An 18565-nucleotide genomic window follows, 5' to 3' on the forward strand; every position below is an offset into this window, starting at 1 on the left:
TCCATAAACGAGGGTCTGGCGACACTTTAAATTTTCAGGGAATATTTTTCAGCTTAAGAGCATCGTTTTGCACACGATACTGAGAACCTCGTGGGGGTTGTTGAACCGTGCTTGTTCCTTAGATGATCGCGTCGATCAATCACCTAATTCCTGGACGTGGCGTTCGTTACCGGGAATGTTCTCCGTGTAGGTGACTGGGATCTATGGCAGCACTTTCGTACTCAGGTGTGTTCGGCGTCGGTTCGGTGTGGTATAACTTCGGTCCTCGAGCGGGCCGAAGATGAATCGGGGTCTCCACGTTTGCGGAAGTGTAAGTAAATTGGGTTCTTACGGTCCCCTGGGTAGCCGGTTCAAGTGCGCACTCTCGGGTTTTCGATGATTTCGAGTGGCGCCGATGAATTCGTTCGACCGGGGCGCGCACTTGTCTTCGGAGACACGCGAGCCTCGCGATTTAAATTGGAAAAACGGCTCTTGTCGAGTGCTCGCCGGGAAATTGGGTCGAAGATGAAAATAGCTGGGGAACGCTGCTCCGGGGAATATTAGAAATAAACCGGGAAAATATTCCCGTATTCGAAAAACCATTGTAGAAGACCGCAATCCATTTCTTCCGCCGCGAGATCAACTTCTACTTACTCCACGAACGTTATAAACAATCAGGAAAATATTCCTTTACACGAAAAACCATTATAAAAGGCAGCAATTTATTTCTGCCACCGCGAGATCAAATTCTACTTACTCGACGAACATTATAAACAATCAGGAAAATGTTCCTGGGGCCGTAACACCATTGTAAAAGACCGAAATCAATGTCTTCTGCCGCGAGATCAAATTCTACTTACTCGACGAACATTATAAACAATCAGGAAAATATTCCTTTACACGAAAAACCATTATAAAAGGCCGCAATTTATTTCTGCCACCGCGAGATCAAATTCTACTTACTCGACGAACATTATAAACAATCAGGAAAATGTTCCTGGGGCCGTAACACCATTGTAAAAGACCGAAATCAATGTCTTCTGCCGCGAGATCAAATTCTACTTACTCGACGAACATTATAAACAGTCAGGAAAATGTTCCTGGGCCCGAAAAACCAGTGTACAATAGGCCAATCCATTAATTATGCACGTTATTTATTAACTAACGCGAAATTGATTAAGACAAACGGACGGACATGGCCGCAGACAGGGCGAGATGACTAACAACACCCACGATGGCAGTGAATGACGAGATACTCGACCATCTGCCAAGACAATAAATCAGCCGTGCTGTTGAGCCTCATCCCAAAAAATTCGGAAATTCCTCGACGCACGGTCATCCAGTCGCGCGCGGCCAATAAAACGTAAATGGACTATCGCGCGGATGATAACGCGTAATGGAGATGCGGATAACCGATCGGCGCGTGCATAATCCCGGAACGAGCCTGGACAATGGCGGCGCCGCGTCGATCAGCTTTCGGATTTCTATTAATCAACCGAGTCATCGGGAAACGAGGATAGAGCCGACGCCGCCACCGGTAATTTCCGCGAGCCCCCTTTGTTTCCCCCGCGGACAAAAGACGCGGACGCGTTTCGCGTTAAATCGCTCGGCGTACTGGTGTCGTTATTGTTTTGCGGGTCGATCAACAGGGAATTCGATATTTTTGGTCGAACCGATCCAAATCGAGCGAGAAAATCTATTCGCAGAGGGTTATTAGCTGTGTTTGTTTTATAGTGGTGGTTCGGTAGTCGCTGATCGGTCGGGGGGTGGTCAGTGACCCGCGATCGGCAGGTTAAGCAAGCTCCGTTCACGTTGTGAGTTAAGATGGGTGACCGCAGACAGGATTTTCCATTTTCTGGGTTTTTTCCTTTGGTTTGGGGTTGGGGAATTATTCTTTGGGGTCATTTAGAGGTTACTGGGAAGGTTCCTCGTGATCCGAACTGACCATCATGATCACAAATTGGGTTCTGTGGTTTCTGGGTTCCATGAGATCACCAACGCTCCTGATAACAACGTAGAAATTGGGTTTTCGTGGATGATTAAGGACGAGGTCACGATGATCATAGGGTTCTAAGCTGTGGTATTGTGTCCTTGGGTCACAAAGGTCACAGAAGCAAGGTTCCTTGTGATCATTATGATAAAAAATAGGGTTCTGTAACCTGGGTTCACGAGATCATCAGGATAACGACGTAGAAATTGGGTTTTCGTGGATGATTAAGGTTGAGGTCACGATGATCATAGGGTTTTCTAAGCTGTGGTATTGTGTCCTTGGGTCATAGAGGTCACAGAAGCAAGGTTCCTTGTGATCATTATGATAAAAAATAGGGTTCTGTAACCTGGGTTCACGAGATCATCAGGATAACGACGTAGAAATTGGGTTTTCGTGGATGATTAAGGTTGAGGTCACGATGATCATAGGGTTCTGAGCTGTGGTATTGTGTCCTTGGGTCACAAAGGTCACGGAAGCAGGGCTCATTGTGATCATTATGATAAAAAATAGGGTTCTGTAACCTGGGTTCACGAGATCATCAGGATAACGACGTAGAAATTGGGTTTTCGTGGATGATTAAGGTTGAGGTCACGATGATCATAGGGTTCTAAGCTGTGGTATTGTGTCCTTGGGTCATAGAGGTCACAGAAGCAAGGTTACTCGTGATCATTGTGATAAAAAAGTGCGTTCTGTAACCTGGTTTCACGATATCAGCATGATAACGACGTAGAAATAGGGTTTTCGTGGTTGGTTAGGGAATCATGATAGTCATAGAGTTTTGGGGTGTAGTATTGTCTCCTTGGGTCACAGAGGTCACAGAAGCATGGTCCCCCTCGTGATCATTATGATAAAGAATTGGATTCTGCAACCTCAGGTTCACGGGATCACCGAAGTGAGCGAGTTCTTAGTGAAATTGCGTTCTTATGAGAGAATAGGGTCGAGATTACAAGATCACACAAGATGCTCATGCCTCGAGAATAATGTTTAAGGTTCCCCAGAGTCGCGGAACTTCGTACAAGTCGTAGAACTCTCGCGGTCTGACTATGACGAGCCTATTCCCCTGAAGCGGAGAGTCTTATCAAGCCCTAAACGGTGTTTCAAAAGCGATAGGGAAAATGGTTCTGCTGGGTTTACAGTAATTTATCCGAGCATGATCGTGTGGACCATACTGCTCGTCCAATAAAACAAGGTTTTCATGGAAGTCATTATATCACTGGGGAAGAGGAGGAGGGAACAATGGCGACGTTTCTCGCTCTCGTACCGCATTCATAGCCACTTATGCGATTGTTCCCGAGCAGGGATACGCGACGCGTACCACCTCTCGCGCATTAATACTACACGTGATACCCGCATTCGAAACAAACCGTTAATGTATACACAATGAATAAAAGATGCGTCTCTCTCTCTCTCTCTCTCTCTCTCTTCGCTCATCCTGCTCCAGCAGCAGAGCCGCCCTCTCTGCACACGCTCTGTCTCCCATTCGATATCGATTCGACGACCGCGGCCAAGTTTATAACGATTGTTTACCGTGTGCGTCGTGACTGCGCATTTTTCGCAAATAAATCGTCGTCTGCGTTTTAAACGCCAACCGATCCGCGAGCATTGTTTGCACAATAAACGCGGTATGTCTCCGCTCGCTTTGCAAGGAAAAACACAATTTCGACGAGGAAAGTGAAATATCAAAATGTAGAAACGTAGAAACGTAGAAATTCGTGATTCATACAAATATTGGGATATTCACCACAATTTGATTAATAAGACCGTCCCCCCTTAGAAAAAATGTTTTCTATCACTAAATATTATTATTTTTCGACGTAGAATAAGAATATGAAATAAAAAAAATATGGGTTTCCATTTGAAAAAATGAAGTTGAAAAATTTGCACAGCGCCATTAAATGTGCCCCTTCATATGAATAATATATTTTGTATAAAACATTTTTTCACATTTATGCTGGTATCCGTAATAATTGACTGTCTCAAGATAAATGGACCACCCTGTACTTCCAAGCATTACTTCCATTTACCAAAGTACTTGTAAAATACTCGAAACTATCTGGAATAGATTCGATTATACTTCGGAGTACCATTTCTATTTTTCGAAGTACTTACAGACTGGTAATTATTTTTCTCGGCGCACAGGTTCGATCAATTTCTACACTAAATGAATATAGCTTGAGGGGCATGATCGAACCTGTGCGCCGAGAAAAATAATTACCATTCTTTCAAATAGTGCGATCGCGAAAAATACCTCCTTTACTTACAGACTCTCCGAATTCAATCAATGTTCGAACCTGTCTCCGAGGTACTTGATCACACCCCTAATAGACAGTACTTTCTCCCCCGCATATTCGTGGAAAATGGCGGCCCATGGTGAATCGCTCGATGGTTAAATCGAGTCAGCCCTGGATCCCGAGACGCAGGAATTCAGCGACGCGTTGCCAAACCTGTCAACTCAGCCGCTTCGAAAACAAAGACACTGCGCCTCGAGAAGATTAATCGCGGAACGGCCGATCGCGTTGAGACGCGAGCGCGTAGACGCTTTTGTTCCGCGTTGCCAGTTTCGTTAATCCTGTTGCTTCTCGTCCGCCCAGCGATTAATTAGTCTCGTGCTCGAAATACAGGCTGAACCACGAATCCTGACCAGTAGAGATTACTCTGTTATTAGTAGACTGCCGATCTACATGCATTTATAGCAATATTGAATACATGAAATTCAAAATTGTTGAAGAATTTTAAGAAATGAAGATGCCCATCTATGATTTTCTCTCTATTGAAATGATTAACGGAAGAAATAACATTCAATTTAGCTTATATGTTTCTTCCGGACTGTGATCCTTTAATATTGCCAAATAAATATTAGGTTGTCCCAAAAGTTGGTTTTCGATGCATGCACATAATGCAAATTCATATTAAGAAGTACTAAAATATTAACATAAAGATTATCGTATTGTTTGTATTTATTTAGCGACATTAAAGGAACACATTCCGGAAGAAACTTTTGGGACAATCTAATATTTCTTGTATTTCTTATATGTATATCTGCAGTCCAGTGATAAAAACATTTTCGATCGGACTGCTAATTACAGGGTGATCTCTACTGGTCACGATTCGTGGTTCACCCTCTATATTAGCCGTGCAAATGAATTCGACGCCTTTTTTAGCTCGCCGTTCAACATCCTCCGATCATGATTTCGGCCCGGACGCTCTATAAATCGCAAGACGATGAAAGCGGATAAATAACGCGCCGATATTAGCACTTCGACGAAACGATAAACGTTTTTACGACGGTCTGTCTCGCCCGCGGAGATCTATAAAAAGCGAATTCCCACCCGGAGAAAAAGAACCAGCCGGTCATTGTCGAGCGTTATGTGCTCGCGACAAGACTCGTAAAGCGCGTCGGGTCGGAACCTCGTCCATTCTTTCAACGTAGCCAACGATTTTTCAATCCCACGTGAACTTTTTGCCGTCGCAATCCTCTTTTCTTGCTCGCTCGACTCCGCGGAATTCGGAGCTTAAACGCGCTCGAGCGGTTTGGAAGCGACGTTCGCGAATTTATTTCTGAGGAACCAGGAAGCGTTCGGTAAAGAGTATTCGTGGGGCTGAAAGGCGATATTATCGACCGTGCCTCGTAATTTTTTCGTTAAGAAATATTTACTGTAGTCGTAGATATGATTATTTTTTATGTAGCCCGTCGGCGGAGGTTGTGTACTCGAAAAGCGACTTTTGTGAATTTATTAATATGCAACTAGGAAACATATCGCAACGAATCTTGTCGCGTTTGAATACTGATAGTATCGAGTACATCTCGTAATTTTTTCGTAAAGAAATATTGACAATTGTCGAAGATACGGTTGTTTTTTATGTAGCCCGTCGGCGGAGGTTGTGTACTCGAAAAGCGACTTTTGTGAATTTATTAATGAGAAACTAGGAAACATATCGCAACGAATCATGTCGCGTTTGAATACTGATTGTATCGAGTACATCTCGTAATATTTTCGTAAAGAAATATTGACAATTGTCAAAGATATGATTATTTTTTATGTAGCCCGTCGGCGGAGGTTGTGTACTCGAAAAGCGACTTTTGTGAATTTATTAATGAGAAACTAGGAAACATATCGCAACGAATCTTGTCGCGTTTGAAAACTGATAGTATCGAGTACATCTCGTAATTTTTTCATCAAAAAATATTGACAATCCTCAAAGATATGGCCTTCCTCCCGGCGGTGCTTTCTGAAGTTTACGGAGACGAAAATGTTGAAAATCGAATTGTGCGAATTGTGTGAACTTTGTGGCGTAACGCATCCCTTTAAAAAATGCAAAAAAATCGAGAAATGTGCAGTCGTGTGCGAACAACACGCCAGCACGGTTTTCCCAAAGTATTCTGCACGGTGGCAGGAACAGAAACGATCTTTCTCTGTCCGAGTCGTTGTAAAAACACTAACGAACCTTGTTCTCTGTTGCAGTGCGTATTGTACCTGTGGGCGCTGAAACTGTGCCATCCAAATACACTGTTCCTCCTCAGAGGTAACCACGAGTGCCGTCATCTCACGGAATACTTCACATTTAAGCAAGAATGTAAGTAGCCTCGACGTGTATTTCCCCGGAGGGTGATTTTCGGTTCGCGCGCGATCGGCGAAATTCGAGAACCCCGTTTCCACGGTCGATTTGCTCGGAGTCGAGAAACCCTGGTCGTCGTTCCGACGAAATTCCGTCGCGTCGACGTTCTACAGCTTTTTTTCGACGGCGGTGGAGGGGGGCAACAGCAAACAATGAACTCCTATCGATTTTCGATGGGCGCCGATATGTTTTCGGCGGCCACGGTTTTCACGCCCGGGACCGGAAGTGAAACAGCGCGGAATGCCTGCGGAATTCTTGCCGGTCGATCGCGACTGGGAAAATCGAGCAAGAAAATGTATTTGCAGAGTCATATTAGTCGAACAATAATTGTTTTGCAATTGCGGCTCGGTCAGGATGGTCAGTGACTCGCGATCGGTCACGTTAAACGGGCTTCTAGGTAAGCTAAGCGAGTTTCTGGAGTTTTCCCTCTAGTTTGTGTCTGGAGAATTATTCTTTATGGTCATATAGAGATTATTAGGAAGGTTCCTTGTGATCCGAACTGACGGTCATGATCAAAAATTGGGTTCTGTGATCTGGGCTCCAAGAGATCATTCAAGCCCCTGATAACGACGTAGAAATTGGGTTTTCGTGGATGGTTAGAGTCGATTTTTCCATTTTTCTGAGTTTCTAGGGTTTTCTCTCTAATTTGGGTCTGGAAAATTGTTTTTTGAGGTCGTAGAGATCATTGGGAATACAGTTTCTCGTGATCCGATCTAACGGTCATGATCAAAAATTGGGTTCCGGATTCCAAGAGATCATTCACGCCTCTGATAACGACGTAGAAATTGGGTTTTCGTGGATGGTTAGAGTCGATTTTTCCATTTTTCTGAGTTTCTAGGGTTTTTCTCTCTAATTTGGGTCTGGAAAATTGTTCTTTGAGGTCATAGAGATCATTGGGAATACAGTTTCTCGTGATTCGATCTGACGGTCATGATTTCGTGGATGGTTAGGTTTGAGGTCAGGATGGTCACGGGGTCCTGGGCTGTGGTATTGTCCCCTTGGGTCACATAGGTCACAGGAGTAAGGTTCCTCGTGGCCAGAACCATGCAGCATCATGAAAAATTGAGCGCTCTTACAATGAGCGAGTTACGTTCTGAATTTATTATTGTCGTAGCCGTGCCATTAGCGGCAGGATGTTTGCCGGTCGATCGCGACTGGGAAAATCGAGTTCGCTTGAATAATTCGTGGAACCGGTGTCCGACTCCGTCGACCAGGGCATTTTCAATCATTAATCCCGCCGCTCCGAGGAACGCGGGTCTCCCCAGCCATATCAAAGGGGACGAGGATTTTAATTGCGTCCCTACGGCGATCCCAATTTACAATCGAGTTTACACTTAGCTCGATTTCACGCTCGAGAGAGGGCGAATTATGGCGCGGACACTGGTGCGGCCAACGGGCTGCTGCCTCTTTATCGTCGACTAATGCTCGGCGATACGTGTTTTACCCGGTGAAAGGAGCCGTCTCTCGTTGTCCGGTTTCCGCGATTTCAATTCGCCCCGCGGTTAATTCAATTCCAACAACAATTCCGTGACGTTTCACCGAAACTGTGGAACCGAGCGTGGCCGTGAGAAACAGCCTTCGACGTTTGATCGGCGATCGAGAGAATACCAAGTTTGATTTCCGTTCGCTTCGAGCGGAAGGGAAAAAGTTAAGTGATTCATATTTTTACAGTAACAATGTACGACTGTAGTCGTTGCTCAGGAATTTTTTCAGAATTTTTCGTGAAGTGCTTCACGCTTTAAAAAATACGAGAATGTATTCTTGTCCATAGCAAAGTTCATCCCCCTGCTTCTTGATCAGTGGGAAGATAATACGAGTTTTCTGCGGAAGTTTAAAAGCGACGTTCTTAATATTTTTATAGGAACAATGTACGATTGTTGTCGTTGCTCAGGAATTTTTTCAGAATTTTTCGTGAAGTGCTTCACGCTTTAAAAAATACGAGAATCTATTCTTGTCCACAGCAAAATTTCATCCCCCTGCTTCTTGATCAGTGGCAAGATAATACGAGTTCTCTGCGGAAATTTAAAAGCGACGTTCTTAATATTTTTACAGTAACAACGTGTAACTATGTCCATCACCCAGTAATTTTTTCAAAATTTTTTATAAAGTGCATCCCAGTTAAAAAATTCGTCTATTTCCTCTATCAAACATTACACTAGACGATCCTGCGTGAGCTAGTATACGGATGAAGGAGGGTTAGAATTTATCCTGAAAATATTTGTCGAAATCGATTTCCGGTTCGAGGAGTGATGGTTTGAAAACGCGTTCGAAGGTTGATTACACGGAATCAACTTTCCGCAAGGAAAATGTCTCACGGTGGATGGAGTGAGGTTTTCTTGGTATGCGTGGGAAGAAGAGGTCTTCGCGGGTTATTCTAACCGGGTCCAGGATCCCAGGTTCCAGGGTTCGACCGGAATCACCTCGATATCTCGAGAAGGTCTGCGTGGCGCAGTCGAGTCGAGTCGACCCGCGGAAAACCGTATCGATCCTGGAAAATTCTCCGATACTGGGTCAAGCCGCGCGTATTTACGAGGCTCGCGTTAACCCTCCGCTACCAACATTACGTTTATGATTCCTACGTCGCTCCTTTCGACCGCTATCAATCCCTCAGGGAGCCTTTCGGTCCTATCCTCTTACCTACGCCCTCGGTTATTACCGGAATCTCCATTTTTCCAACTAACCTCCGCAATCGCAAACCTTGTTACAGAAATACCCAAGTCTTTCTCACACGAGTTTGAAAATAGGACGCTAAACTTGTAATTTTTGAAAATGTCGATTTTCGGGTTGCTATAATTTCGGGAGCAAAAATCGTACGAGCATAAACTCGGGTTTATGTTAAAGCTTGAAGCCTCTACTTTCACGGTCTATTATTAATTTTCCCATAAAAAATTTGTCGACTTCGTACCAGGTGGAAAAATGAGGACACTAAATTTGCAATTTTTTGAAAAACGTCGATCTTCGAGCTGTCGTAATTTCGTTTAAAAAAATCGAATGATGATGAACTTAGGCTTATTTCAAAGCTTGAATCCTGTATTTTCACGGTCTATTATTAATTTTCCCATAAAAAATTTGTCGACTTCGTACCAGGTAGAAAAATGAGAACACTAAATTTGCAATTTTTTGAAAAACGTCGATATTCGGGCTGCTGTAATTTCGGGAGCAAAAATCGTACGAGCATAAACTCGGGTTTCTGTTAAATCTTGAAGCCTCTACTTTAACGGTCTATCACTAATTTTCCCATAAAAAATTTTTCGCCTTCGTACCAGGTGGAAAAATGAGGACACTAAATTTGCAACTTTTGGAAAAACGTCAATCTTCGAGCTGTCGTAATTTCCTTTAAAAAAAATCGAATGATGGCTTATTTTAGGCTAATTTTAAAGCCTGAATCCTCTACTATCCCGGTCTATCCCTAGTTTATCCATATAAAATTGTTCCACGTTACACCAGACGGGGAAATGGCATAATTCCTAGAAGCCAATTCACGATTTTTCACGTCGCACTTACGTCCTTAAACATAGAATTAACTGGGGCATGCGTCGAAGGACATCCCTAAATGTAACATGTATTCTCTGCGGAAGGGTTCGTTAGAGGATCGATCGATGCTTTCGTCCCGAATCATGTAAATTTTCTGTTCTTCCTGTGACGTTCTACTTTGCGAATTTTCCGGTTTCGCAACTGTCGAGGCGGAGTATACATCGTTGGCGTAATTTCCCCGGGAAAAGCAAGGTTTCCCGTTGAAATTCCGACAGCTGGGTGAGCCAGCATGATCGTGTCGAGGTCCCAGGGTTGTTTATCGCGGCCGCTGTGTGTTTCATCAGGGTTCTCGTGTTTCGACGAGAGAACCTGCCGAGAGAATCTCGGTTTCGCGGCTCGGCGCATCGGGAACCAGCGGAGAACGCATTATTCGTAGGACTTCTGGCACAGTGAGGGTACACGGGAGAGCTGCTGGCAGCTGTCCAGAGGGTCAGCGGAGTCGCCAAAAACGATTGTTCCGGCGAAAACACCGACCGCGAAACGAGAGAGAATTAATCGATCTCGAAGCGAAACCGAAAGCCGGCGCTTTCGGATCGAATCATCCTCCGCGATCTGTCTCCCCTAATTTCTGTACTGTCCTCAGCCTGAACATGCTCGGTGGTCCTCCATCTTTGCTCAGAAAATAGTCAAATTCAAAATTCTGGGTCACCAATTAACTCTTTGCACTCGGAGATATTTTAACTGAAAAATGAAACATTTTATAAATTTTATGGATACGAAATTGGTATAATACCTCATGCAATACCTAAATGTTTAGTGATTGATTGGACATATTTAATAATGTAAAAAATATTTCGAATAATAGTACAGAAATTTTGTCTTCAGACAATTTTCAACAAGTATCGGAAATATTCAGTGTGGACGAAGTCATTGCTCCATCCTGTACGTTATTTTGTAAATAAATTTGTGTTTTTGCGCCACTTTGTATATTTGTGGAAGGGTTCTTAGGCCAAATACGTGTTCACTTTGTTTCCTGCGTGGAATTCGCCAACAGACATTAGGAAGCCTCGCAATCAAGGTCGAGAGGGGTCGAGATATCTCGACGGGTGGCTCGAGCTGACAGGTTCGACCAGCAATCTGTCCGCCGACAAATCTTGAGGCTGTCGAACCTCGAGATCTCGGTTCTTTTATTGACAGGGGATTCTTCTTGGTCAGAGGGCCAGGGTCGTGGCAAACACTTTGTCATTTCACTGTGTCCTTCGTCGAAAAACAATTACGGAAGGTTAACGTCACTCGAACGAACTTCTGACGGCTCTTCAATCTACTTTCACTGAAATCGTAACATTGTCTTCAAGGCAATTGCAATGTTCAGTCTTCCGAAAATTTTGATTGCAATCTTCAAGTTCTTCAGACAATTTTCGAGGACTTCAGACAATTTTCGAGGACTTCAGACAATTTTCGAGGATTTCAAACAATTTTCAAGGACTTCAGACAATTTTCAAGGATTTCAAACAATTTTCGAGGATTTCAAACAATTTTCGAGGACTTCGGACAATTTTCGAGGACTTCGGACAATTTTCGAGGACTTCGGACAATTTTCGATGATTTCAAACAATTTTCGAGTACTTCAAAGAATTTTCGAGGACTTCAGACAATTTTCGAAGACTTCAGACAATTTTCGAGGACTTCAGACAATTTTCGAGGATTTCAAACAATTTTCGAGGACTTCAATCAATTTTCGAGGACTTCAATCAATTTTCGAGGATTTCAAAGAATTTTCGAGGACTTCAAACAATTTTCGAGGACTTCAAACAATTTTCGAGGTCTTCGCACAATTTCCAAAGTCTTCAGACAATTTCCAAAGTCTTAAAAAATGTCACTTTTACTTAAAACTCCGTGACAATCTACTAAAAATGGAATTTCATTTTTTCTGTCGGTCTTCAAAGCGATTTCGAGACGGTCCCGAGGAGGGGACAGTCCCAGGGCCGTGAAACTGGTACCTCTGAAGGGGGCTGCTTCGCGGCACGTCGGGATCGAATAAAAGCGCCGAAAGTCGCTTTTGTTCGCGGGCAATAACACTGGGGACGACAGTTCGTAGCCGTGGCCGCGATAAAAGAAACAAAGCGTGGAAAGTAGTCGAATCGAGCCTGTCGCTGGCCAACTTTCTCCGGCTTTTTTTCCTGTTTCGTTTTCTATTTGATCCTCCACAACCCTCCCGTCGTCGATCCCCGATTGAATTTTTTTCTCCGGTTCAGTTGTTGTTTTCTCTTTTCGTTTTCGTTCATCCGGTTTTCATCTACCTCGCGACATAAAAGCCTGGTACGATCGCGACCGGTTTTCACGGATGAGAATGTCGCGTGGTTGTTTGTACGATTGTTTGTCTGCTTTCAGGTAAAATAAAATACTCGGAGAGAGTGTACGACGCGTGCATGGACGCCTTCGACTGTCTGCCGCTCGCCGCCCTCATGAACCAACAGTTCCTTTGTGTACACGGTGGCCTGTCACCGGAGATACACAATTTAGAAGACATTCGGAAGGTAAGTAGAGCTTTCCCCATTCTTCCTACCAATCGTTTTTTACTATTCTAATCGCCGGAAATCGTCTGCGGATTTTTCAAGAGACCCGAAATTTTCCTCTTGCTTCAATTCTGTCGACAGGGGAGGATGAGCCTTCGAAATTATTTTTTTACCAGAGAACTATTACACGGATCGTTTTGAAATTTTTTCACCGCATTGTTCTAACATCAAGCCGTCGATACGAATTTTTCTAACTGGATCACGGTCATTGTTTCCGAGATCAAACTTATGAAGTGCCGCGGTACAGTGTCGAGCGGTGCGCACCTGTCCTGATCTGTAACTAAGTCAATTTTAGAGATTATTCAATGAAATTTTCAGGGAATACACCTCAAAGCTAACACTATCGGGCAAAAATTTCCAAAAATTTATTTCCCAAGCCGGTCACGCAAAAATAATTAATATCCCCTTGGGGGTAGTTGTCTAAACTAACAATTTTGATGCCGTGCGCATCTATCGTGATCTGTAACCAAGTCAATTTTAGAGATTATTCAATGAAATTTTCAGGGAATATACTTCAAAGCTAACACTATCGGGCAAAAATTTCAAAAAATTTATTTCCCCAGCCAATCACGGAAAAATAATTAATATCCCCGTGGCTTCCAGTTGTCTAAGACCAAAATTTTCAACTCCAATGATTGACAATTTGGAACGATCCTTTGATTGGTCGAAAACATTTTTAGAACCTGAAACATGGCGGATCAACGTCACACCATTTGCTCGGCGAATGGTTCGCCGCGACAGGAAAATATTTTCGGGGTTCGAGTGGCGTTATTATTCAACGGTAAAGTTGCCGGTCTCTCTCCGAGCCAATCTGTTCCGGTTAAAGAATTCCGACTTGCGGCGTCTGGCTCGCGTTCATCCCTCAAAGGATCAATTCCTGCCGGAGTTCGAACGGCGAAAAGAAATCTCTTTGAGGAGGAGCACGGCGCGGAATTCCTCTCTCGCTGAGTGAGAGAGCAGAGGCGAAACGGTGGCTGAATTTCGTTACAACGGGTGTCGAGTGTGTTGCTCGGCGGGTTTCTGGATCGTTGCGAGGGTTCCAGGGGTTGCTCCGGGTTCGCCTGAACCGCTGCATTCCGTCTCGGATTCCGCGCGTTTTTCCCTCCGCGATGATGCGAAGGACTCGCCCTACTGGGAAACCGCCTCGGAACGAATGGGATTCCATCGAGAAACACGTCCTCGTAAAAGGAGGACAGGCTTCGCCCTTCAAAATGAGCCCGGTTAGATTATCGCGCGATTTTTTCCGGTGGAGTTATGGCAAATTGAACGCGGAGATGTTCGGAAGAACAAAAACCTTCAGCTTTTTTATTTCCGAGGCACCGTTCTCGTTTGCGCGCTCGATTTTTAATGAAAATCACGGTTTAAGAAGGTTGAAGTGTAGGCTCCGCCCTTCAAAATCAGCCCAGTTTGATAAACGCGCGATTTTTTCCGGTGGAGTTATGGCAAATTGAACGCGGAGATGTTCGGAAGAACAAAAACCTTCAGCTTTTTTATTTCCGAGGCACTATTCTCGTTCCCGCGCTCGATTTTTAATGAAAATCGAAGGCGAACAAAATGGCACTGTAAGGAGGTTAAAGTGCAGACTCCGCCCTTCAAAATTATCTCAGTTTGATTATCGTGCGACATTTTCTCGCGGAGAGTTACAGCAAATTGGAAATATTCGAAGATCTGGGGTAGGTACTACGAAACATCTCCATCTTCTCGTCCGATTTTTAATGTAAATCATTGTTGAACAATATGGCGGTTTAAGGAGGTTGAAGTATAGGCTCCGCCCTTCAAAATGAGCGCGGTTAGTTAGGTTGCCGCGCGATTTTTTCCGGGGGAGTTATGGCGAATTGAACGCGAAGATGTTCGGAAGAACAAAAACCTTTGATTTTCTAATTTCCGAAGAACCATTCTGGTTTCCGCGCTCGATTTTTAATGAAAATCGAAGGCGAACAAAATGGCACTTTAAGGCGGTTGAAGTGCAGACTCCGCCCTTCAAAATGAGCCTGGTTAGATTATCGCGCGACATTTTTTCGCAGAGTTATAGCAGATTGAAAATATTCGAAGCTCTGGGGTAGGTACTACGAAACATCTCCATCTTCTCGTCCGATTTTTAATGTAAATCATTGTTGAACAAAATGGCGGTTTAAGGAGGTTGAAGTATAGGCTCCGCTCTTCAAAATGAGCGCGGTTAGGTTGCCGCGCGATTTTTTCCGGTGGAGTTATGGCAAATTGAATGCGAAAATGTTGAAACGTATGCAACTCTTTAAAACTCGGGGAACCATTCTTATTTCCGCGCTCGATTTCTAATGGAACAAAGTGGCGGGCTGAATTTCACTTTAGGGGACCAAAGATTTTGTACTTTTTAAAACTATAATCTCGCAGATTTTGAAGAGGAAATTCCAAACATCCAAGTTGCAACGTTAGTTCTAACTAGACTGCGAATCTTAAATAAAAATGTTCTGCATTGATTGTGGGAATCAGGGGAGAAATAATAGTTGATTTCATCCCTTAATGATTTTATCGCATTAAAGACAATATTACAATATTCTTCACATTTTCCAATTGTTTACTGTTTTATATTTCACCCAACCAGTTTCTTCATAAATGATTTTAGACATTTATGAAATCTTCTCAAAATCTACTGGAATTATATAAAAAAATCCAAATTACATAAAAGAATCATATAAAAAAAAATTAAAATCAGTCCAGCGAGGTTCATCGGCGCCGATTTGCCCAGGAAACGGGTGAAACATTTTCGGGCAGCGGTCTGCTCCCTTACCTTGGCGGCGGAGTTCGTTTTATCCTCGCAGAATCGAGACGTAATTAGATCTTGAAGGAAATTACGTCGGTTCCCCGAGAAAAAGGAAAATTGTTGGTGTTTGACTTCGCGGCGATGTAACTTCGCAGAGGAGAGTCGGACGACGATGTTTCTCGAGTCATTTCGAACGGCGGGGCTTCTGTTTTTGCTTTTGCTCGAGATATTTTTCTTCGGGGATGCTTTTAGACCGAAGTGCGGAAGGGAGAGTGCAACCTCCTCGAGTAGTATCCTGGATTACCGTGCTGTCCGCGATGGGCGCTTCGTTTAAATTGCGCGGATCGGTGAGAGAAAATCGTGCGACTAATTTTGAGACTTAATTGGAGCTTCGAAACAAAAATTGGCCAAGCTCTACAGACAACATTCAATATCCTCCTCCTCATCATCAGTCCTCGTTTGTAAAATTTTGGAGTGCCACGCGATTTTTTTCGTCCACTTTTCAGAAGTATCCCGAGGAAGGAAATGATTTAAAGGGATGAGAGTAGAGACTCCTTTAAAATGAGCTCGGTTAGGTCGTCGTGCGACTTTTCCCAGCGGAGTTACGGCGTGAACAATTTTGCCCTTCTGCTTTGAGCTCACTGTAGGTCTCGATCGTCGGTTTATCGAACGATTATTTATCGAGCGATGGTATTATCGTATCGAATCTGTTCCTGGGAGAGGAAACCGGTCGGAGAGCCGTGAAATATTCATACATTAATAGAAAATGGAAGGAGGAGCCGGGTTGAAAGGGACATCCGACGGATGTTCGAGGCTGAAGCCGTGCGGGATCCACTTTTATGGTCTTTTACGTCTCAAAGGGACGACTTATCGATCCGTCGATCTCCATATCAAACGTGTGCCGGGGATGGTCTGCGATAAAATCGTCTCCGGAAATAAAACGTCGAACCTCGGAGTCTCTTTGGATCCTAGGAATTCCTAATTTCGTGGTGCCCTGGCATCGGGCGAGCACGCGATAAATATTAAAAGCTGGCCCGAGAGAGGGCTTTGCTCCCTGGAGCGTTCTAACCCTTTGTCGGCAGCTAACAAAGAATCATGTTAATTAATTAGACGATCGATTAGCCTCGAGATGATGCCAACCGCAGTCTTGGCCCCCTTTCAGTCGCGGTTCGTTGAATCGGTCGTTCGTCTCCCCGCTACTTATTCTTTCTGTTTTCTGTGTCATTTAAATACACTCGGAATTGGCAATGTTATGACTTAACCCCCCTCCCCTGAAATACATAGCTAATTTTACATCAAACTTAATTTTCAGCAGGATCCATAGCCTACTTGTTTGAGAAAAACGATTCATACCGCGTTGAATAACCCCTTGGCTAAACGAGTCGAAATAATTTGCAGAACTCCACGCGTATCTTTTATACAAATTCGAAATTGGCAAAGTGATGACTTAAACCCCCCTTGAAATAGCTCATTTTACATCATACTTAATTTCCAGCAGGATCCATAGCCTACTTGTTTGACTAAACCGACTCATACCGCGTTGAATAACCCCTTCGCTAAACGAGTCAAAATAATATGCAAAATTCCACGCGTATCTTTTAAACAAATTCGAAATTGGCAAAGTGATGACTTAAACCCCCCCTGAAATAGCTCATTTTACATCATACTTAATTTCCAGCAGGGTTTACAACCTATTTCTTTGAGAAAAACGATTCATACCGCGTTGAATAACCCTTCGCTAAACGAGTCGAAATAATTTGCAGAACTCCACGCGTATCTTTTATACAAATTCGAAATTGGCAAAGTGATGACTTAAACCCCCCTAGAAATAGCTCATTTTACATCATACTTAATTTTCAGCAGGATGCATAACCTATTTCTTTGAGAAAAACGATTCATATCGCGTTGAATAACGCTTCGCTAAACGAGTCGGAATAATATGCAAAATTCCACGCGTATCTTTTAAACAAATTCGAAATTGGCAAAGTGATGACTTAAACCCCCCTTGAAATAGCTCATTTTACATCATACTTAATTTTCAGTAGGATGCATAACCTATTTCTTTGAGAAAAACGATTCATACCGCGTTGAATAATCCCTTCGCAAAACGAGTCGGAATAATATGCAAAATTCCACGCGTATCTTTTAAACAAATTCGAAATTGGCAAAGTGATGACTTAAACCCCCCCTGAAATAGCTCATTTTACATCATACTTAATTTCCAGCAGGATCCATAATCTATTTGTTTGATAAAACCGATTCATACCGCGTTGAATAGCCCCTTCGCTAAACGAGTCGGAATAATATGTAGAACTCCACGCGTATCTTTTAAACAAATTCGAAATGAGCAGAGTGATGACTTAAACCCCCCCTGAAATAGCTCATTTTACATCATACTTAATTTCCAACAGGATCCATAACCTATTTGTTTGAGAAAAAGTATTCATACCGTTGAATAAGCTCTTCGCTAAACGAGTCGGAATAATATGCAAAATTCCACGCGTATCTTTAAACAAATTCGAAATCGGCAAAGCGATGACATCATAAACTCCCCCTGAAATCGCTTATTCTACCCCACACTTGGTTCTCGACTCCCCGTTCCGATTCCTTGAAAGAAAAGCGATCAATCCCTCCAGTCTCATGATAAACGGAGGTAATTCAGCGTCGCCGCTTTTCAATTCGCAGTTTTCTCGTCGAGGAAAGCGGATGAAAAGCGCGGAACAGGAAAAGACGAGTAAGCAACGAAGCCTTGTGGGTGGTCGATGGGGTGGGTTGAAGCGAGAAAGAAAGGGAAGATAGAGCGAAGGAAATCGCTTCGAAAGATGGCGCAGGAGAAAATAGAGAGAAGGTAAGAAAGAAAAACAGACCGAAGCGAAGAAAGACAGAATAAAAGGAAAATGGGGAAACTAAGAGGGGGTGCATCTGTTCCGGCAGATCACGAGGGTATTTCTCGTGGGAGAACGGGGGGGGAATGGGTAACCCTCTTCTTCCAGACTGTTCCCGTTCGTCGCGCTCCCCTTTTCAGCTGCAACAATCGCGGAAAATAAGTCGCGGCAGGGGGTGGAAGGAAGGGGGTTGGATCCCGCGGCGGGGAAACAAAAGCCTGGGAAACTGGGTGAAGTTCGACGAGTCGGAAATATTCGCCGGGTATTCCGCGCGGTAATTTGCATCGACGTTATCGGTCGTTCC

General features: G+C 43.7%; 1 protein-coding gene across 7 annotated transcripts in view; it reads left to right on the forward strand.

The window, feature by feature from the left end:
* The window catches only part of LOC143216891 (uncharacterized), a 138002-nt gene that overhangs the window by 59354 nt on the left and 60083 nt on the right, over positions 1 to 18565 (forward strand). For all 7 annotated transcript variants that reach the window (XM_076440456.1, XM_076440451.1, XM_076440452.1 and 4 more), the window contains 2 exons: positions 6433 to 6544; positions 12452 to 12597. In XM_076440456.1, coding sequence (XP_076296571.1) covers positions 6433 to 6544; positions 12452 to 12597 — 258 coding nt within the window. The remainder of the gene's footprint in view (positions 1 to 6432; positions 6545 to 12451; positions 12598 to 18565) is intronic.

The sequence above is a fragment of the Lasioglossum baleicum genome, chromosome 16, assembly GCF_051020765.1.
Source record: "Lasioglossum baleicum chromosome 16, iyLasBale1, whole genome shotgun sequence".
NCBI lineage: Eukaryota > Metazoa > Arthropoda > Insecta > Hymenoptera > Halictidae > Lasioglossum > Lasioglossum baleicum.